The sequence below is a fragment of the Coturnix japonica genome, chromosome 1, assembly GCF_001577835.2.
Source record: "Coturnix japonica isolate 7356 chromosome 1, Coturnix japonica 2.1, whole genome shotgun sequence".
Lineage (NCBI taxonomy): Eukaryota > Metazoa > Chordata > Aves > Galliformes > Phasianidae > Coturnix > Coturnix japonica.
In genome coordinates, this window is record NC_029516.1 from 30605977 (window position 1) to 30628379 (window position 22403).

At 44.6% G+C, this 22403-nt stretch overlaps 1 protein-coding gene and 1 long non-coding RNA gene across 2 annotated transcripts in view; one reads left to right on the forward strand and one right to left on the reverse strand.

The window, feature by feature from the left end:
* The window catches only part of RASSF3 (Ras association domain family member 3), an 86903-nt gene that overhangs the window by 14595 nt on the left and 49905 nt on the right, over window positions 1-22403 (forward strand). The window contains exon 2 of the mRNA XM_015855523.1: window positions 7991-8115. Coding sequence (XP_015711009.1) covers window positions 7991-8115 — 125 coding nt within the window. The remainder of the gene's footprint in view (window positions 1-7990; window positions 8116-22403) is intronic.
* LOC107310148 lies at window positions 10620-12646 on the reverse strand. The gene is made up of 3 exons (XR_001553494.2): window positions 12367-12646; window positions 12001-12114; window positions 10620-11433 (listed from the first exon to the last, which is right to left on the reverse strand). It is a non-coding gene; the product is annotated as an uncharacterized LOC107310148 (long non-coding RNA).

Consider the following 22403-nt stretch of genomic DNA (forward strand, 5'->3'; position numbering starts at 1 on the left):
GGATTTCAACATTGCCTTTGGTCTTCCGGGTTTTGGGAGCTCCATGCATAAACTTATGGATAAGTATGAACTTATTCACTCTGTCTGGGGAGGTAGGAAATAGATGTTCTTTGGGGTTCCTTTCAACTCAAGCCATTCTGAGATGCAGTCATTCAGAGAAAGGTACTGCAGAGGGACCTGGATAGACTGGATGGATGGGCCGAGGTTAACTGTATGAGTTTCAATAAGGCCAAGTTGGGTCCTGCATTTTAGTCACAACAACCCCAGTCAACCCTACAGGCTTGGGGAGGTGTGGCTGGAAAGCTGCCTGATGGAAAGGGACCTTGTTGTGCTGATGGACAGTCAGCTGAATATGAGCCAGCAGTGTGCCCAGGTGGCCAAGAAGGCCAATGGCATCCTGGCTTGTGTCAGGAACGGTGTGGTGAGCAGGACTAGGGAAGTCATCCTGCCCCTGTACTCGGCATTGGTGAGGCCTCACCTCGAGTACTGTGTTCAGTTTGGGGCACCTAAGTACAGAAAGGACACTGAGGTGCTGGTGCAGGTCCAAAGAAGGCCTGCTCAAGGCTTGTGAAGGGCTTGGAGAATAAGCCCTATGCGGAGAGACTGAAGGAAATGGGGCTGTTCAGTCTGGGGAAAAGGAGGCTGAGGGGAGACCTTATTGCTCTCTTCCAATATCTGAAAGGTGCTTACAGCAAGAGCAGGGCTGGTCTCTTCTCACTGGTGACAGGTGATAGGACAAGAGGGAATGGCCTCAAGTTTTGCCAAGGTAAGTTTAGGTTGGATATCAGGAAAAACTTTACAGAAAGGGTAGTTAAGCACTGGAATAGGCTCCCCAGGGAGGTGGTTGAGTCACCATCCCTGGATGTGTTTAAAAACTGTTTGGATGTGGTGCTCAGGGATGTGGTTTAGCAGAGGGTTGTTAGTCAGGGTAGTATGGTTGGGTTGTGGTTGGATTCAGTGGTCTAAAGGTCTTTTCCATCCTGAGCTGTTCTGTGATTCTGTGATTCTGTTTTTGAACAGTGTCCATAGAAGGGGATGTCAGAAAACCAGCCAGGTACATGGGGAGGAGCAGGTTCTGTGGTTGAAAACCCTCAGTCCCCACAACATCATCTTGTGCTTGGTTCTCAGAGCTTACTGCAGGAGCGTTTCGAGCCCATAGATGTGTTTCTCAAGGCAAGCAGCTGGGACCATTCCAGCAGAAGGCTGAAACAAGAGACGCAAGCTTAAAGCTGCAGCATGGAAGTTAAAGCCAGATTTCAAGTTGGCTGTGATACTAAAATAGATCAGAGAGATTTTGAGTAGTAAATATAATCCAAGCTTGTATTTTCTTGTTTTGCATTTTTCTTTTAAAGTTCTTCTGCTGTTTAGAATTTATGTTTTAAGCCTTCCTTGATTGAATGAAGTGGATGTATTCCATTCTGTGTGGTCTGGCAAGCATTAGGAGCTCTGTTGCAGCTGGAGTGGTGGTGGTTGCAAATAGGACTGCACACAGAGCGTTATCTGCTCAGAGCAGGCACAGGAATTCTGAGGAGCACTGCTCTGTTTGTGGGCTGATAATATGGAATCCCAGCTTTGAGCAAGAGCTTCATATGGCAAATCTTAGCAGGAGACTTTGGGGAAGCGCTGGGAAAAGGGGGAGAACCCAAGACTGAGATAGCCATGTTGAGAAAAATACAGATGATCTTTGCATACACATTAAATTGACTTTGCCAGAGCTATTCTTTAATAGTTCTGGAGTAAATCATTAGGGTTTGTGTTCTGGCATCGCTCGGGGCTCAATGCTCAAAGCTTTGAAGAGCCACTGTAAAGTTTAGTATCTCAAGATAGGCATTAACCCTATCTCACACATTGTTTTTACGTGCATGAAGGTGTGCAGTCCTCCCTCAGAGGTCAGTGGATTTCTCTGTGGCTGCTGCCAACGCTCTTACCTGGTAGGTGTGACCTACTAAAGACACTTCATCTATTCAGACTTCCCCTATCCCAGTTCCACAACGTGCAGCTAGATGGCAACATCCGCTGCCAGTTCTTGGGCGAGCTGCCCTGCCATGGCAGCCCTGCTCAGCCTGCCCCCAACTTCCAGATGGCCTTACCCACACAGCTCCTCTGTCTGGTGCTGACCATACAAAGCTAAAGCACAAGCCAGGCTGAGATAAAATCACACACATACACACACAAAAAAAGACATTTAAAGCTCCAAAACAGACCACACCATTGTTTATAGAGGTACCCGTGGCAGAAACTGAAGAAACTCTAGCTTAGCTTGTTTAGTTCGAAACACCAGTCCCTCCTTCCTGTTTTGCTGTTGAGAGGCTGAATTAATGTACTACCAGATTACTTGCTACCTGATGCATATGGTCAAGGATGTGCTCTGGGTGTTCACAGATCGCAGGGCCATTGAACAAATCCAGGCTGATGGATGTTGTTGGCCTCCATGGCTCATCTGTTCCTGGAGTTTTCAATCTGGAGTTTTCATGTCTTCTCCCCGAGAGGCCTATGATTCCTGCTCCACACATGTCATGTGTGGCAAAGTCAGGTTGGTTACTGCCTGCCCAGGTGGTAAACAGTTGTCTGAAAATTCTCAGTCTTCTTTTTTTTCCTTTTTCTTTTTCCCCGCAATAGCCACGCTCTACTTTGGAAAAGCACTTTGCAGACAAAAGTCAGGTGAACTTTTAGAACTGTTTTGTTAAAGCACCCCTTTTCTGCTGAGGCCCAAATGTATGCAAATACATGACCGAGCAGGCCTGGCCTGTAGTCACTGGGTACCACAGTGAGCTGGTTACAGGAGTTTGTCCTGTTCCCAGGCAGAGTTCCTGACCCTGGATGGGGCTGTGACAGGTCCAGGTGGAGCTGCAGGCCTGATAGGTTCACTTTTAATCAGTGTATATGTAAATGTTTGGGGTTGCACAATGCTGAACATTCACAGCCACAAGGAAATGACAACTGTTAGTAAAGAGACCTTGCAAAATTCATGTGAACGTTACAGAAGAACTTCCAGAGTGCTCGTTTTGACTCGCTGAGAGCACTGGATAGAAACCAAACTTCAAGTATCTCCTAATAATTTCCTGTTTTGAAGAGGAGCCTTGAAATGCTGATATATTGCTCAGGATCTGGAGTTATTTCTGTGATCTAAAGTAGGAAAGATATAAATCAAACGATGATATCAGATAGGAATTTTCAGGAATGCCATTATTTTCAGATATTCATTAAAACACTGGAAGTAACTTTGGTGTCATACATAAACATGTCATTTTTTTCTCTTCATAGACGCCAATTAAACCGACCATGTTTTGACGTATCATGTCTGTACTGGATTTATGCCATAATATAAGACTTAGTTACTGATACATCCCATGTCATCAAGAATTATGCTGGTATAGTCAGTAACTCATTTTAGTTTTTCAGTACAACCTCATTTGTTCAAAATGATCCTGTTCATTGAGTCAGTATTGAACACAAGGAGTAGTGTGTCAGATGATGAACTCTCACAGACTGGTATTGACACAGCGTCATCCAAGTTACAAACAGATCCTGGTTTCACTCTTTTACTTCAGCTACCTATCTGCAGTCATATTCCTTTGATTTTTAGCTTCAGTTTTAGTGTTTTACAACAAGTAACACTTTAGAGATTTAACTAGTAGAATGTGTGAATATATTAGAAGTACCAATGAATGAGTGTGTGAGAGGCTCTTGTTTGTTTGTGGTTTTTTTATTCTTTGACAATAGAAGATTGTAATCCAGATGGTTTTTTGCCAGCTATGTGAAAGCAAAAGATGAGGATTCTAGAATAGCTGGAGAAAAAAAAAAAAAAGTTATATAAATGGCTTAAATTCTGAATCTTGAAGCCTATTTTTAGCACCAGCACTTTGAAATTGTTGTGTTGTTTGTATTTGTGCTTGCCGCCTACTATTGCCAAGTGGGGCTGTGACATCTGTGTGAAGCAGGAATTGGATGAGAGAGAATGTCTGCTTTCCAGCAGCACTGTTTGTCTACTTGAAGGAGAAAGCCCATCTGGTTATATCTTCTGGTCTTCTTCAGCCCCCCGGTGCCACTCCAGCAACAAGATGGCTCCATTGTCTCATTCTTGTAGTAGCAGGTCTCTTGGGCCGTTGCCTTAGGGAGTTAGTCAAGTCAGTTTTATGGTCTGTCAGTGCCTGGGAAAATTGCTGTCTATGGGATGTGTGTAGGGCCTGGTGGCTAGTGGCCATGGCTGTGGCCCATGTGTCTGCTGAGAAACTATAGATTAGAAGAGCTTATGTAGAAAAGTAGTAATTGTGGATGGATACCACTTCAGAGGAGTTAGGAACGTGGGGCTTTTCTGTACTGCAGTGTGAAATGAGCCTTGTCTAGCTCCACAACAGGGAAACATACAGAGAGATCGCTTGGGTAAGAGCATGGCTTTAAGGAGGTCAGAAATTCCCTATCTCATCTGTTATGATTGTGGTGCCTTAAAAATCACCCATGCACCATTCATTGGGAAAACGGTTTAAATGAACTTCATTCTAATCTCAGACTGATGGTGAGTGATGATAATAAATAAAGAAATAATCAGAAATAAAGAGAATTGCAGATGTATGAACAGAGTTATAACAGATCTGAGCCTCCAAAAAGCTGGGGGGCACTCAACAATTTCAAAGGGCATTTTTGCAAATAATAGGTTTCTCATTCCACCGCAGCATCTAGAGAAACTTGTGTTGCTGACTTTCTTTGGCATCTAACTAGATTGAGCATCAGCAAAAAGAAGGACACAACGTATATTGGGTCCAAACCAAAGCGTGAGATGTGGATGTCAAAGTACTGTAGAAATATAATGAATTCTATCTTGCAGAAGAAATACTGATTTTTCTTCTCCTTCCTTATGTGACCTGCTGGCTGCAAACAGATTAAGAAGTATAGCTGTAAGCATCTTACGTAGTTTGGATATTTTTCCAAGAAGCTTTACAAGCATAATTTCTGTGTGCAATCACAGTAGTAATGTCTCCTCTGATAGCTGGGAACAAAGCCACAGGCTATCAATTAGAGATAATTTTACTGTCTAATTTCCCATCACACGCAGTAGCAGAACCAAGCTGTGCACTCTCCTCAAGCTTTCTAGTAAAGACTTCTTCAATTTATTGCAGCTGATAAGTAATACAAACCTAAACATAAATTCAGCTTTGAACTTGTGATGTGTCACTGTGGCATGGCATACATTTGCATACCTATTTGAAAGTCAAATTTGTCTGGGCCGTCACAGAACTTGTGTGCACATGCACACACTTTCTGGGCAAGGAAGAAGACCATAGCAGGAGGGAGAGGCTTTGCTGCTGAATCTCTGCCTGACCCACTGACACTCAGTTACAGGGGCTGATGCTGGAGCAGCCATTGAGCTGCCTGCCTCCCCGCTGTGCAGCCTGGCACAGCCGCTCATACAAACATCTATTTACAAGCTATCAGGCCAAATCAAGTGTCAGATGAAGAGAACCCAAACATCAGGTAGGGACCAATCACATCAAATGGATGCATTCAGCTCTTACAGTTGACCCTTATGAAGGCAGGATATAAGCAGCCTTCATTTCATATAATTTTAAAATTTTCTAAGTTATTTTTTTTGCTACAACTCTGGTAGCAACGTGGTAATAAATATTGTGTTCCTTTATGACTCAGTAGTTGCCAATGCAATCTTAAATATATTTGTATGTTTAATAAATACACGCTTTGCATTTATAAAGGATGCAGGATAATTACACATGTTCACTATGCAGCGTTATGGCACTTTAATAAATAACTTAAGCATACAGGACAGCCTGAGCATTAGTAAAATAAACCTGTTAGCTTTTCTACATGTCTGGGGGTGCTTTTATCAGCTGGTCACAGTTTAAACCCCTGTACACCTTTCAGTTCAAAGTACTGCATTCGTTTCAGGCTGCGTCAGGAAGCAACACCTGGTTCCAATTGCTTTCTGAGCAGAAGTAATATGGCAACTCAAAATCTGGTGATCAAAACAGCATTTTCAGAATAGCAGCTGATTTTTGAACTGATGGTAATTTTGAGAATACTCCAACAAAGGATTACAAAAAAAGGAGGATATTAGTCTTAACTTGATGCTACCTGGACCTTTGTGAAATGTTGTATGCCATGAATGCAGTAAAATAGTGTGTTTAAAGCTAAGATAAATAGTAAAAAAGGCTGTAAATATTACCATGCTAGGAAGAAATATTTATTTTTTCTTGTCTTGCTCATTGAACTTATAGTCATTATATTAAAATCTAGTTTATGATCAAGAGTTTCAGAGAAGAAGCTTTCACATTTTTTTGCAATTATGCCTATAACAGCCAGCAGGAAATTATGGGCTTGTCCTACAAATGACATTACGGACTCACAAATTAAAATGAATATAAATGACAAACAAAATAGCATTGAGAGATAATGTTTCTTAACTTAATTAGTAATCCTGGTTTTGAGCGCTGTTTAGCTAGGAGATTTTTTCCTAATATTATTTGTGAAAATGAGCCTTCAGAATAGGCGCATGCTCTTTGTATTTGTTTGCATGACAGCAGAAAGCTGTTGGAGTAACAAAGCCTGGTTTCATACAGATTTGTGCCCTGTTCCTTGCAGCCTCCTCCCGAGCCAACATGAGGCACGTAGGAGTTGTTTGGCCAATGTCTGACACCTGCATGATGGTTTTGCCAGCCTTGCCCTGAGCTTGGATGTTAGTTTGGTCTCTCTTCTTCAACCTGGTGATGATTTCCATGAAATTCATATAACTATAATGGTCTTTTAGACTGTATGTAGTTGAAACCGGTCAACTTCAGAGTAGAGCCTTTTCTCAGTATTTTGAGTAATGCTCCAACAGGGCCGTTCTTGCCCAGTGATTAGCTATAAACCATTTGCTGATGCCCTAAGAGTCTGACTTTTGTGCTAAAGATCCAGTCCATAGCCAAGAAGAGCAGCATTGCTCCTGCAATGCTCTGTTGACTTGCCCTGTAGCACTGCTGCTGAGTATTGATTGTAACTGGCAACCTAGAGGGATTTATCCTTCAAGAGCTGTAATGGGAATCTATTATAAATATATATATGGGAAACAGATTTTTGAAAGGGAACAAGGGAGCAATAAAAAAGAATCCCACCCAGAATTCATCTTTTCCTATAAACAAGAATGGTATAAAGCTCTGTAAAAAAACCAACATGTATTTGCATGAGTAGTTTATTTTTGGGAAAATCAAAGCATTTCCTCCAACAGTCATTCTTGGAAATGGCTGAATTGTTTTAACCAAAATGTCCTAAACCAAACAGCGTGATATTCCCCAGCATGGAAACTTTAAGGACAAGTGGTTCCTCTTTGGCAAAATTATAAACAATTTAAGACAAAGTCTAAAAATAGAGAGCGACATTCAGTGCTAGACAAAGGTGGTATAATGAGCTCTGCCCAACTTATAATAACAGTGGATGCAACAAGGCTTCAGAACCAAATTCCACTAAAGTGATTCATCCCTTTGAGATGTCGAAGCAGTAAGAATCGACTGCTTTCTTGTTAGAGATGGGGCCATTTGCCTCTATTAGGGATTTATATTTCTAGTGTCCATCACGGCAGGTTTTGGTAGCCAGCAAGTGACATCTTTGAGTTGTTCCTGAAAGCAGCTTTCTGATTTAGCAGGTTAACCACAGCTTCGGATAAACTCCTCGTTCCATTTTCAATATTCCTGTGTGCATCCTCAAGAGAACCTTGTTTAAAATGCATAAAGCTACGTGATAGTGGTTGTAGGGTGGTTGTACTTATGTAAAAAATCAGAAATGTTGTGTCTTTTCTGAGAACAAACCCTCTCCTTTGCTCCAATGATTTTCCATCTTCGTGATACCTATTTTTACGGGGATGTTCAGACGAGGCAGCGCGCCATTTCCTGGAGGTCACACAGCAAATCAGGATGCGCCTCACTCCGGGCTTCTGCCTGCAGCAACTTCATTTCTAAACACTTCTGTTTTTCTTCTTTTTTTGTCTGCGTGCGTGTTGCAGATTGCAAATACACATGCCACGCTCACTGCCGAGATCTGGTGCACCTGGGCTGCCGGCGGAATGGGAAATTAATGGACTGCCTCACTGCACATGGCACCTTACATGGATCTGACAGCGATGGTCAGGTAATAGGTCTCATGTTTGTGTAATTACTGCTGTCTCTTGTCAGCTCTGTAATGAAGCACGGTCTGCCTGCTTCACCCAGCTGCCTGGGAGTGATGTCACACTTAAGCATGGCCAGCAGCACTATGGTTTTGCAGTGCTACTGCTGCCAGATGGGTCAGTGCTCCTCCAATCAGTTATCAGCTAAGCTTGCTGAGAATCATCTCACAAAATAGTATTTCTTCTGTAGGTTTGGCTGCCCAAGGCAGGTGGCTGGAGCAGAGCAGGTGTGTGTGCTGGGGTGAGAGCCTGTGGCTGGGGCTGCCTGTTAGGCTGTCAGCTCTGCCATGGAGCAGTTGGCAGCGAGCTGGAAAACCCAGGTGCTGCGTACTGCTGAATGGAATGCTGTGGGACTGTGAACAGAGCTAAGGGCTTGGCTGTTTGTGACCACTAAATGATGTTTCAGGTTTTGACTGGGTTTGGTGTAGTTTCGTCATGCCTCTCTGCCAGTAATTTCACATTTCCTGAAATTCCCCAGCAGCTTCAATTTGTTGTGATGTACCCCCTTCACTTAGATCACCACATTGCTTCTCACCTTGTATTTCACCCTCAGTGTCTGCATCTTCTCCCTGCACCTTCCTCAGTGTATGCATCAAAGCAGCACATGACTGCAGGGAGGCAGGGATCCTCCATGAAGGAGGTTCACACAGTGATAAAGAACCTTGCAACTCTTTAGTGCTTCGGTAAAAATTGCACTGTGCTAATTAGCTCTTCCCATCATCCATTTCCAGATGATTTACCTTTCCTCATCCACAAAAGTCCACCCACACTTAATAAGGTGTTAAGCCATTGAACTTTCACCTGAACCAGTTGAAGCTTCAGTATGTCTCCATTCCCTTGCTAGGCTTGCTGACTGTGCTGCAGACCGGCACAGAGCTTTCTCTGGGAAAAAATAGTTTGAATTATTCTGCAAAATTATTCTGGCATTCTGCAGATGGAGTGTAGTCTGTAGGGTTTTAATTAGACGCGGAGCATGCTTTGGAAGCAAGTCTTCCAATCGTCCTCACTTAACCTTGTTTTGGTTTGTATCAGCAGGCAGACTTAGAGCACACAGACCTTTCAGGTTGAAATTAAACTGTTTGCTGAAGTCTCAGTGAAGGGCACTGTGACGTGCTCCAGCCAATGATGACCATTCAGCCCACAGGAACGAGGCTGTGACTGCCATAAGTAAAACCTCTGAAGTCTTTATATCACTGACTCCAGGCTCTCGGCGCTGTACAAAATTGCTTTGCTTTACAGAGTTGCTCCTATTGCACCACAGGATTTGTTAACGTAGGCGTACGATGTTTGTCACAGAACAGTCCTTAGTGAGAAGCACGCTGATAAGCGCTCCAGTGAAGCCTGCTTTTGCTTTATCTACATTATGACTTTGAAAATCACATGGTATGCAAAACCAGTTGATTTTGCATCACGCTATGTTAGCAAAACACATATCTCCAGAGAGCATGCATGTATTTGGGGATATCTCAGTCATACAGTGAGTGTCCACTGAAAACGTGATGGGATTACAGAGAACTGCTGGAACTTTGTGGTACTTACAGAGAGGAATGCCTTACTAACAACCTGTGTAGTCTTGACAGGGACTGGTCAGATAGGTTTATACTCTGGACTATAAACTAACTGCTTGCCCTTGGAGCTCAAAAACCTGAAGTTTGCTGTCCTTTCTGTATGTGGATCTATACACACACACACACACACACACACACACACATATATTTCATTATAAAAAAGTCTAGGAAATTTAATTACGTACCTGCTTGGAGAGATTGTGTGGTTAAATACTTGTAAATGAAGCTCACAGTTTCACACACACTGCAGTTGCCTGCTGATGGAAATAAATGGCTGAGGTGAAAAGGGGATGGTGTCTAGCCAATTCTCTGGCCTTAAATGGTTCCCTCTCAAAGACATTCTGGGTAGAGATTAAAGCAGAAAAGAGGAATTAATGCCCTCTGTGATCTCACAACAGCGCCCTTGGGAAAAGCAGTGAGAGAGCTGCTGGTGTCCTCCAGGAGCAAGCAGAGAGGATGGTCATGGGTGAAGTTTGTACAAGGTCATAGGCTCTTGGTAAGGTATATAGGACATCTGAAATGGCTTGCAAAAAAACATCCCTGGCTTCGTATTGCATGGATCCTCTGTAGAGAAAAGGGAGAGTGCAAGAATGGAAAACTCAGGGTCTGGGTGGGCACCAAGGCTGCCACTAAATGTAACTGGAGCTGAAAGTAGTTTCAATTCTTTCTACTCAAGAGTGGTGAGACGCTTTGACATGTCTTTTCACTTTTCCCTTTGGGAAGAAAAGAGGCAGTACAGAGCAAAATATCACTGTGCAGATGTGTTCAGCTCTTGATTAATAACGAAAGCTACCAGTGAGTTACTGATTGCTCTCACATACCCACCGCTGGTAGTGGTTTGTGTGCTGTACAGCGTGCATGTTTTTTATGGCTTGTATATTTAAGATTTCTATTAAACCTGATTATGCTTGGTAGTAGTTGAAAGGAAAAGAGGAAGACTAAATGTTTTGGCAGGCAGAACATAGTTTCATTTTTGCCAGTGACTGGGATTGATTTCAAACCTGGAGCTGATTTCAGTTCCAGTTGTGTGCGTTGCTCAGGCTGCTTTTAAAGCAATCCATTTCACATAAATAAAAGCCATGATAAAGTATATTAGCTAGGAATTGGTCCCAGGATTTCAAAAGCAAAAAAATATAAGAGATATCCACAGCAGTTCTCTGCAGCCTTCCTTCACAGCGTGAGCATTGCTAGTATGACTTTGTGCACTGCTGACTTACTTAAGATCTTTACGTGATAGTGTATATGTGTATATAAAACATAAGCGGCAACATTTTAATAAGTCTAATTTACTATATCAGATATTTGGACTTCTTTAGTAGTCTCTAGAGTAGGTATCACAAGTATGGAGCACATATCCTCTGGATCAGGTATCCACCATGTGGCTGCATAAACTCTTGGGTCGATGATAACTGAGGCAGTAGTTAAATACACCAAGTAGGACAAAGGCAACAGATGCATTTAAGCATATTTTTGCAGACGTTGTTGGCTTTATATCTTTTGGTGGCAGTTTTAATGCTGCACACAGAAGTCGTTAAAACTCGACGAGTTTTCCTTCTCCCAACATCAGCGTCCTCCAGCAGAGGGCAGGGAGTAAAAATGCAGCACAGCTGCTCCCAGCCCCGGGCTCTGCCGGCAGCTCTATTCTCCTTCTGCTTCCAGAACAGCTCTTTACTACCCGCAGCTGCCTCCTTGTGCATCTCCTGAAAAACTTCTCTGGAAAAAATAGAAAAATAAGAAGTAAGAAAAAAGAAACCGCAGCAGAAAGCACGTTATTGTGTATAGACAAGTAATTCTGACCATCCCTTTCCAGCCTGTGGGTTGGATGTTTTCCATCCCTTGCCAGAAAGGGATGTCTTGCTGGAATTACGATGATTTCAGGTTTCTTGGAGATATATTTCTCTCCCGTGTGGTATTTTTTTTTTTTTTTGGCAGAAATTGAGACTTTTTTTGTGTAGTTGCCTGGGATTCCAGATGTGTGACAGCTCAGGCACTTCTGCTTTACCTGGCTCTCCAGGCATCCAGAAAGCTTGGATGTCTTTGCACAATGTCAGCCCCACTTGGATTTGCTTGAAGCCCAACAGTAAAAGTTGGATGGGGCACACAGTGAGTGGACAGACCTGTGTCATCATAGCCCCAAGTGACATATAATGGGAATTCAGACGCCTAACAGGGCTGGATTCAGCCTGATAGCACTTTATGAGAATTTTCAGCCTGCAGAAGAAACAATTTTTTCCCTCAAATTCTATTTAAAGTCCTTAAATAATAATACACAGGTCTGACCTTTCAGACAGAGGCGTAGCAAGTTCTCTGTTCAGTGAACACACAGCTGAAATCCATAGATCAGTTCTTGGTTGTTTAGCAATCAGCTCCGCTCAAACCACTCTGACCTTCTAGCTGCATAAAAAGAAGCAGACAAGGCTTCAGATTACAGGCAAAAACTGCTCTTAGACCGGAGGAACATTGCAAGAGAACTTCTGATTTTTGCAGTTTTGTGTTGTTATATTCAATACATTCATATGAGCTCCTCAGCAAACAACACACAGTGCTCCCCAAGTAATGCCACCTTCAGCTTGAAATGTTGTCAGCTATTGTCATAAGATCAATGTTATTCCTTCAGCATGTATTTCACATGCACATTGTTCTTACCACAAACTTCTTCCACAGCCATTTCCAGTTTCTGCTGTCAGTGTTGTGCCGCATATACGATGTAAAATACTAACTGCATGTCTTCATTACAGCAGTCTTCTTCCTCGCCCAAAGCTATTAATATCTTCACAGGACCTCAGCAGGCTGAGATGATCACGTTACAAATTTAATAGAAGTAACATAGGCTTGCACGTCCCATGTGTTCGAGTGGTTTGCTGATATTCAATTCAAATGCCACAGCCTAATCATGCTGGAGAAAAGGCTGCAGGAGAACCAATCTTGTGAGACACTGTTTTACTTGTTGTGTAGATGATATAAAGTGACATAGACACACATCAGCACCGGGGGTGGCCAGGTTCTGCCTGAGCAAGCAGGGGGAGCTGGTAGCAGGTGAGGGTGCTGTGGGTTGTGCCAACGATGACTTGCAGCAAGGAAATCTGAGTACAGTCTCTTTGTTGACTTTTGGGTAGTTATTCAACATGCAGATCGGGCCAGTGATCACCAGGAGGACTGTAATAATCTCTATTCAGCAGTGATGAAGCTGTACTTGGAGTGCTGCATCCAGTTCTGGGCTCCCAGTATAAGAGAGACACTTGAGAGAATCTGACAGTGGGCCTCAATTTAGGCCACAATGATCCTATGAGGAGAGGCTGAGAAAGCCTGGATTGTTCAGCCTGGAGAAGAGCTGGCTCGAGTAGGGGTCTCATCATCTCATGAGTGTGATGATATGTGTGAGATGCCCATTTGCTTGGTGATAAAGCACTATCTATGATAGCACCTTGTTCAGCCATCAGAACTTGAGGAATGAGAGAAAATGAATGCTGGATAGGGAAGTTGTGAATGTGGGAGCTGATGGCAGCTCCTGTGAGTCTCTGCTCCTCTGCAGAGGCCAACTGATATTTCTTGAACATCCTTGTGAAGCAGATGACAGACAGACAGCTAAACTTCTGGAAATCAACTGGTAGATAGGGTGACAGTCACCTTCCCCCCTCCCTTCACAACCTGCCTGGTTATTTACTTCACATCCATAAAAGTATATGGATATATACTCATACCTCAACCAAAATGAAGTTATCAGTAGCACAGCAGCCATGTCAGGGCTGTCTTAATCTATTAATCCACAGAGGTGATAGTTTTCCAAACAGGGTTCAAAGAAATAATTCGTATCACACACATTTTATTGTGCTTATTCATCAGGCTCTTTTTATTTCACATTTGAGAGTTCAGGAAGGAAGCTGGGCTGGAATAATGATTGCAGACTGCTTAATTCACCCCATGTGGATCTGCCCTAAGCAAACAACAAGGTGGCAGCAAGGCTGATTAAAAAAAAAACAGAACTGTTTGGATCTTGGCGTAAATTGGCGTCAATATTCTTGAAGCTTCATTCTCTCTCTTTTTTTTTAACAGTTTCAAGCTTCTTTTGTTGACTTACGGTGTTAATTGCCGTTGGAAATTTACAGAGAAGAGATTACTGCTGCCTTTTGACTCAGTGCAGGAAAGGCATGATGCAAAACCTTCCCTGGTGGGGAAGGAAGGTGGGGAGCGGTTTTTGATTATTTTCAGTGATAACATTGCTGGATGAAGATATGAAAATATTTGTTCCCAGTCTTTGATCCAAGTGGTTTGCCAGCCAGCAGCCCCACAGATAGCTGTCAGGAAAACAGGTAGAGAATAGAGCCGATGTTGTTCTGATGCAGTCCTGTTTACCTTACATGAATGTAAAGCTTTGCTTCCCCAAGAGGAGGGAATGAAACAAAAGAAGGTAGTGTGGTTCTGCACTGATCATGGCTTCCTCTTGGTGAGGACACAGCCTAAGGGCTGTCCTTGGGGCTTTTCCTTGGTGGCTGACTCTCAGTGTTTGGTCTGTCTGGAGTCCTTCTCCTCTCGTGTCCTTCTCACCAGACTGTGAGCAGAGGAGCCCTCTTTCGTAAACTAAGTTTCTCTCCAACTACTTCGTTTAAAGGCAAAGACAATGAAGTTGTCATACTAAACTAGCAGGGAGCAGTGCTTTTGTTCCTACCCAAACCACGAAGGAGTTGAAGGAGTGGCTGGCTTTCCTGCAGTGAAAACATACCAGGTTCTTGGCATAACTGTGGGGGACCTCAAGGAGTAATGTCTCCTTCTATGTTTTTATTAAACCTGCTCAACCCATTTAACCTAAGCCTCCAATCCTGCAGCATAGCTTTCAGTCTTGCGCCTCTGGTTCCTGTGTCCAGATCATCTACTGCAGTGCAAAAGAAGCTGCCCAGATGTGAAAGATTGTTGTTCCATTTAAACACAGAGCTAGAGCTACAAAATGGAGACTCCTACTTGCTTTTTAGATCTGATGTGTTCTGAAAAGAATACGCTGGTGATCAGTTATTTGGTTTTTAATTTCCTCAAATATTTATTTAACAAAAAACAACACTTCTGAAAATGAGATAAAGTCTTCTCGTCACTTCATTCAAGATAAACATTTTATATTATGGCTGGGATATTCTGGATCAGATTTTGATTCCAAGGGTCACTTTGCACTGATTGCCTTTCAGCTATGACCTTCAGATGTCTTCAGATTTGTGCTTCTTTTGTTTCTACTCTTGTTTTGGCTTGTCAAGAAAAGAAATTCATGTACCACTTGGAGGAAGAAAGGAAGAAAATGAGAGCTTTGACATACTTGGTCAATAAAGTTGAGATCTCTTGTTCTGTGTATTGTCTCAGCAAACAGTTTGTGTATGATCTCCAGGCAGTCTTCAGCTGGTCTGACACAGGGCAGCCTACAAGACTGATCCATCTATGCATGTCCAGACTGGGGCTTGCAGCTGCTTCCATTTCCCTACCCATCTTGATTCAGATTTGGACCACCTTCACAGTCAGGAGTCCGTGGGGAGGTCAGAAACCCAAAGTCATGGGGTAAGGAGGCTGCAAGGTACAGCGGTGTTGCTTTTCCTCAGAAAGGAACACAGCATCCTGAAACTTCCAGTCACTCCCTTTCTCTGTGACCCAGCTCTTAATCAGGAGTCCTCTGGGTGGGTTTCGGATCAGCATCTGGCCCAGGTGATGCTGCAGCCATACTGCTTGCGAGGCAGAGGTGGCCTGAGAAGATAAGCCCAGCGGGTTGCCTGCCCTGTGTGGATATTCCAGCAATTTAAAAGGACAAAATCATATCTGCCCTTTATCTTTGTGATGAAAACTTCCATTATGGGACCCCAGGAGGTCTTCAAGTGTATACACTACAACGAGTGCCATGAGCCTACGGGGAGCAGCAAATCCCTATTTAAAGCATTTTGCCTACTTTGTGCTGCCGTCAGCTGGATGGCCGGATAATATTATTTGCTTTACTTAAATCGTATCCTGTGCTTCTTCACCTCATTCTCTGCCATTGCTTACAAGTGTGTGTGTAACCATGGTCAGTCCCTTTTCAGGTTTTGTCTTCTCTGACTGCGTTTGTTTACAGCAAGATAAGTGCAGTCATTGATTATTTTGCTTTACAGTCCTGAATGAGAACAAAGCAGTGGTGATAGTTACCATGGGGCAGCAGGATGAGGTCAGCATCCTGTCAAGGGCTGATCTCACCTGACTGACTTCAGGATAAAACTACACTGTCTTGATTCCCCTAAACTTCTGTATCACTGCAACCTTATCAGACAAGGAAGACTGGTCCGTGGTACAGCAGACCACTGCTGTTATGTCTCCCATCGCTCCTGAGTTTGCATTTAGAGGAATGTTGCTCTGGGTACACGCTGTGCATTTTCCATTTTCACAGTTCTCTCCCCGCAACCTTCCTCTTGCCATCCTAACAAGTATTTCCCTTCAAATAACCTTGGAGAGATTTCTTTATCTGCATATATGACTAATCAGCAAGGTCTTATGATTATTATAAAGCAATTTGTTGGAGGTAGGAATTAGAGCATGAAACTGGGACTGAGGAAACCAGATTTGCAGTCCTTGCTCCTCTAATGACTGATTAGATATGGCCTTCAGCAAGTCAATTTGGCCTCAGTTTTCAGATGTGCCGATTTAATTTTTAGTCTCTCGCCTCCAGCTTTCTTTTCTTCCTTATTCCATGAGGAGGGAGGTGCTCGTGATATGCAAACCTGGTATTTCGCTCTACCTTAAAAATATCTCAGTCTGGGGAGTCAGAAGTAGAAAATGTTTGTGGAAATGGTGATGTTGTGATTAATAGTCCTTGCCTATCTGCTGCTCCTAACCACGCCGAGAACCAACTCTTCATTGCGAAATACTGTGGGCAAATAAATGCGGTGTGTGGCACGCCTGCGTGTCAGCAGCAAGTACAGTTCTATCCTGAAAGCTTGATTGTTTCTGAGTTTGTTTCTGCTTTCCCCATACTTCTGAAATCAAGTACTGCTGAGTGATTCATCATGGCAGGTTGCTGAGTTTGTTCAAGACTCTGTAATCTGGAAAAGGAATGAAAGGATGAAGATATGATAAGCTGGAATGTAACTTGGTACAAGAGAGGGAAAGGAGTAAGATCTCTAGCAGCTGCATTTGTGAATCATGATCTTACTGAGTTCGTTATATTTTCCCCCACAGTTTGCAGATAAAACTAGGGACTGCGACAATGTCTTGGGCTGAACAAATATGAGAAATAAGAAAGAGCTGCCCTGGGTGCTGGGACAGGAAAGCAGAGAGATCTTTGATTGGGGAGAAAGTAGGAGAGAAACAGAAAAGCAAATGGGATGCAGACAAAAGCAGCCTGGACATTTCTCTCTTCAGTGCATCTCCTATGACACAGACTGGAGCTCCCACAGCAGCCCTGCTCTTAGGGGTGAGAATCATTGTATTGTAGGAGACAGCGAAAAATGAGATGTGGGATCCAACAGAGCTGACGAGAGCAGAGTTTAGCTCCATCAGATTGAGTTTCAGTAACAGTTTGTAAATATTTATCAACTGTCCTTTATTTTTATTTTTATCAGCTCACACTTTTGAGCCTTTTGTAGATTGCGGTTGCCTGCTGGAGGCTCAGCAACCAGAGCACTCCTGGCACAGGGAACAGGAGCTGCCCTGCATCCTGAGCCAGGGTCAGCAGAGATGGGGCCTCTGAGGCAAGGGGAATGTGCCTGCCTCGATCCCACCCATCCCCAGGCCACCCCTAACTAAGGTTAGTTGGCAGTTGTCCCTAGTACTGAGGGCTGAGGCAGCATTTAATGGCTGAGTCCTTTAGATTGTGCTAAAGCAAAGTGCTTATGCACTCGGAGCAGTATTTCCTGGTCATTCCACACTCTTCCTCACACTTTTTGTTTCTTTTAAGTCACCTGTGGGGTTTGGCTGCAATTAAGAAGGAAAAACGTTCTGGCAGTTCTGCTGCAGTCAGACTTGGCAGTTTCGCCCGTTACTTCCAGTAATTATCTTCATGTCACAGCTACGCCCTCAGTGCCAGCTTTAGGGAAACCTTCCACCTTTCTGCTGTTTTAATGAGGAAGCGGATTCTTTAGGAAATTGCTTGTCTGCAAGAACAACCCCTTCTTTGTAAGCACTCTTGCTGCGGTCTGTTGGAAAATATGCTGATGTGAAAGTGGTGTCCGTGGCCGACCTGCTGGCAAGATGCTGGGGGCAGCGGGCGCTGCGTTCCCTGCAGTGTCTGCAGGGCAGCTGTGGGTGCTGTGGATTTGCAGCCCAGGTGGCACATGGCAGCAGGCAGCGATCCTGGCTCCCTTGGGCAGTGCTTTGTGCTGCAGAGCACTTTGTGCTCCTCTCCCGCAGTGTGGTTTCCAGTTCCTGACTGGTACCTCCCTGCACTGGTGTCACTGAGCAGTGACCATACCCCACAGCTTGCTGTCCTCCTGAGGAGCTCCATTTCACCCCATGGGATGGCTCAGTGAGTGAAGCAGCTGCTGTGCTGGGGCAGATTTCAGGCTGGTGCTACGAAAAAAAGCACAACAAACCATAGCAAAATTGGTTCCAGTTTATCCTATCAATCTGTGCCCTAAATCGAGGCTGCTCAGCAGCTGCTTCATCAACAGCTGAGCTGTCTTTGCAGGGGGACCAGGACCCCCAGGGAAGGGGCAGAGTGGATGGACGGCCAAGGGCAAGAATAGCTGCTGGTGCCCACCCCACATCTCCCACTGGTGCAGCTGCTTGGCAGCTTTTGGCGTGGAGAAGAAAACCAGAGTTGTGGGTGAAGCCTCCGTGAGCCTGTACAGTGCATTGCTATGTCAGGAGCAGAAAAGAAAACATGTAGAAACAAAGTGTTCAAATGTTGGTGGAAAACAGCTATATTTAGCCGCTCTAAAAATTGCCCAGTACAAGGCACAGAGGAAATGGCTGTGGCAGCATACACCCCTATGCTTTCACCTGTTGCGGTGCTTCTTAAGCCTAGAAATGTCAGTAAAATAAGTAGCAAAGCAACTAAAGCTTCCCCAGAAGAAGTGCCAGCAAACTAAGCTCACTTGTTGAAGCAGCCGTTGCTGAACTATGAATTGACCTTGAGCTGTGTTGATTTACTGTAATTCAAACCATCTGCGCTCTGAAACAATTAAAGCCTTCAGATCTCTGAGGAGTTTCCTTCCTCTGATTATAACTTATGTGCTGTGGTAGGACACAGGGGTAAACAGCCAGTCAGCGTGGAGCTCCATGCCTGCCTCTTTATGGCACCATGCACAGTGCTGCTCCGTTTCAAGCTGGCTTTCAAGTGGAGAGTGCAGCATATGCTCTGCACCATGTGCTGGAGTCAGAGGCTGCAATCTGTGGGATGGACACATCTGCTGCACCTCCACCGCCTCCTCCCCCAGCTCTGCCTTGAAGATAAGGCAGGGGGTTGGGCTTGGTGCTCCCTAGAGGTCCCTTCCAACCGCTGTGATTCTGGGATCTGGTAGGGCTTTCTGTAACGTATGGGTCACTGCAGAGGTGGTGCTGAGCTCTGACCCATTCCCCAGCAAAGCCCTGGTGCATGTGTCTTAACCTGCAGCATCCTCACTCCTGACAGTGCTGTGTCTGTAACGCTTGTGTCACAAACCTCTGACCATGCTGGAAGAAAAAGAGTGGCATAAAGCTTACAAGTTTGCTTCTGAGTTCGTCTCTCTTACCGCTGAGATTTTACATGGCTTTCCAGGAGCTCAGAGCTCACAGCTCTCTACATCCTTGAAAAATCAATCTGTGGCCGTGACCTCCATGTTTGGACATGGCTGTGGTGGGAAAATACCAGCCACTGGTTCTGTAGGATCTCTCTAGAGTTTGTCACAACTCACAGCTGGCAACGTTTCACACTGAAAGCACTGCAGTGTAAATCCTGTTTTTACATGTTCATCCTCCATTCAAATGATAACAGCATTGAAACTTGGAAGCCTCCCCTTTCAAATCACAGGGAGGAACAATTATCTGCAATTCATGAATGAGAAAAGTAATTTATTTTGTAAGAATAACATGGTTCTTTTCTGATTTTGGAAAGCAAGTTTAACAATATAAACGTTCGCAATGACCGTAACATTTAATTAATTAGCTGGCTTTTAAAGTTAAGCAACCAGTAGCTGTAGCACAGCGTCTGAGCCAAGCACAGCCTCTGAACCAGCTGTGACTATGGTGAAGGCCTCTGTCACAGACAGTGACCCCTGGCCTGGGGGAATGGGGAAAGGGGGAAGCTCAATTACTGGATAGTGTAGGTGCAGCTCCTATAAATTCTATGTCATCTTATGCATGCTGTATATAAAAGGCTATCTATCAACAACTAGACAGAAGTGTATCAGATGCCAGATTTATGGCTTCCTTTGTGACCTTGGTACTGACCCATATCCGACCAGTGCTGGAGGCCAGAGGGGCAGTGAGGGCCTGGGCCAGGTCCTGCACACAGGGCTGTGGGGCCATGGGCAGTCACAAAGGAGGCATTGCCCAGCTGAGGAGTGCTGGTCTTTGAGGCCAAAATATGTCCCCTTACTGTTGTTTTTTTTTTTTTAACAGTATTGTTGTTTTCTGTTAATGGAAAAGATAACAGCAAGCAGCCCCACGTATCCCCCATCAGCACAGGGCCCAGGCCCTGACCTCTTCACTCACAGCCCAACCAGGCGCAGCAGCAAGCAAACACATAGAGAGCTTCTTTCCGTTGGGCTGGAAAGCTGCTCCTGCAAATGTGGTTTCTTTCTTCTGGTCATATATACATGTTTTTTTCTCTCTGCAAGTACTGCTGCTCCATCTTATGACATGTGGGGAGAGGAGAGCAGGAGCTGCACAAAGCCTCCTCCCAATGCACAGGCTGGGCTTCTTGGGGTGTAGGACACCCACTTCCCCCACCCCCTTCCTTCCCACCATGTATGAAGACAGGAGGCTGACTTTACATCGGGTGAATTATGGATTCAAGATGCTGAGTACATCGTTCCACAGTTTGGAAAGAAAAAACCAAAGCACCATATTTTCCTCTTTTCTAGTCTCCAACATGCTCTCAGCCCTGACACATATGCTTTCTTTAGCTGCCCTTTCATCTCCTGTACTTTTCCCTCAAGTTTCCTTTAAACATTTTTCGGTATATATTTTTTTTTCTCTAAACCTTCCTTCAAAATTAGAAACATACATCCCATCTTTTCTAGGCACGTGCCCTTTTTGCACCCAGAAATCCATTTGACCCTCTGTTATGAAAATGTCAGAATTTCTGAGTAGAAAAACACAATTCTTAGTTCAAAATGCTACCTTTGTTTGTTTGCCTGTTTTCTGCTTTGGCTGGTTTGCCACTTGGTCTAATCTGTTTTCTCCAGGCCCCTGTCCCCCTGTGTCCTGCACTGGGGGAGGAGGAGCATGACAGCAGTGGTGAGAACTGGGAGCCTCGTAGGCTGGTGAATCACAGAATCACAGAATGGTTGGGTTGGAAGGGACCTCAAGGATCATGAATCCCCAACATCCGCACCACAGACAGAGCCACCAACCTCCACATTTAATACTAGACCAGGCTGCCCAGGGCCCCATCCAACCTGGCCTTGAACACCTCCAGGGACGAGGCATCAATGGGACATTGACAGGGAGAATAAAAAAACCTTAATTACTTTGCATTAGCAGCTTTCCTACTAAGAAGTCCCCAGCTTGGAGGGGCAGTTTCTAGAGGGTTTCTACTATCTGTTGCAGTCAAGCTTGCTACTAAAAGAGCAAAATGAAATCTCTTAGAAGATGACAGGAGGAGGACTTCTTTGTCTAGGAAAGGAGAATGTGGACTTGATTCCCTGATCAGAAGGCCCCTTCCCCCACGGATTTACCCATTAGAGGACAGATGCTTGGAATCAGATTGCAGCTACAGTTCATTAGGGCTCACATTTTCGTGGTATTCACAAGCACACTGGGCTTCCACAGTTGTGGTTTCTATACTTAAAACAGAAGTTCCTAGTTAATTTTACTGCCCCAAGTACTTTTACATACTGTTAGCAATTAGGATGAAAATTAAAAATTGGGGGATGTCTGTTTTCTGTACACTTTATTACAGAAATGTTTCCTCGGGATTATATTTTCTCATACAGAAGCTGCCTTGCCTGGCAAGGCAGGGATGCTTACAGGGAATTAGAAGGGAAGGGAAGGGAAGGGAAGGGAAGGGAAGGGAAGGGAAAGGGAAGGCTAGGGAAGGGAGGGAAGGAAGGGGAGGGAAGGGGAAGGGGTAGGGGAAGGGAGGAAAGAAGGGAAGGGAAGGGAAGGGAGGGAAGGAGGGAAGGGAAGGAAGGGAAGGAAGGGAAGGAGGGAGAGGAAGGAAGGGAAGAGAAGGGGAAGGTGAAGGAAGGAGAAGGGAAGAGAAGGGAAGGGAGAGGGCAAGGAAGCGGAACGGGAGGGAAGGAAGGGAAGGGGAAGAGGAAGGGAGGGAAAGGAAGGAGGGAAGGAAAGGGAAGGGAAGGAAGGGAAGGGAAGGGGCAAGGTGGGCCAAAGGGGAGGGAAGGGAAGAGGTGGAGAATGAGGAAGGGAAAGAGTAGAAGGGATAGGGAAGAGGATAGGAAGGAGGAACGTGAGGAGGGAAGGGGAAGGGGGGGAGGGGAGGGGGGGAAAGGGAAGGGAAGGGAAGGGAAGGGGAAGGGAAGGGGAAGGGAGGGGAAGGGAAAGGGAAGGAAAGGAAAGGAAAGGAAAGGAAAAAGGAAAGGAAA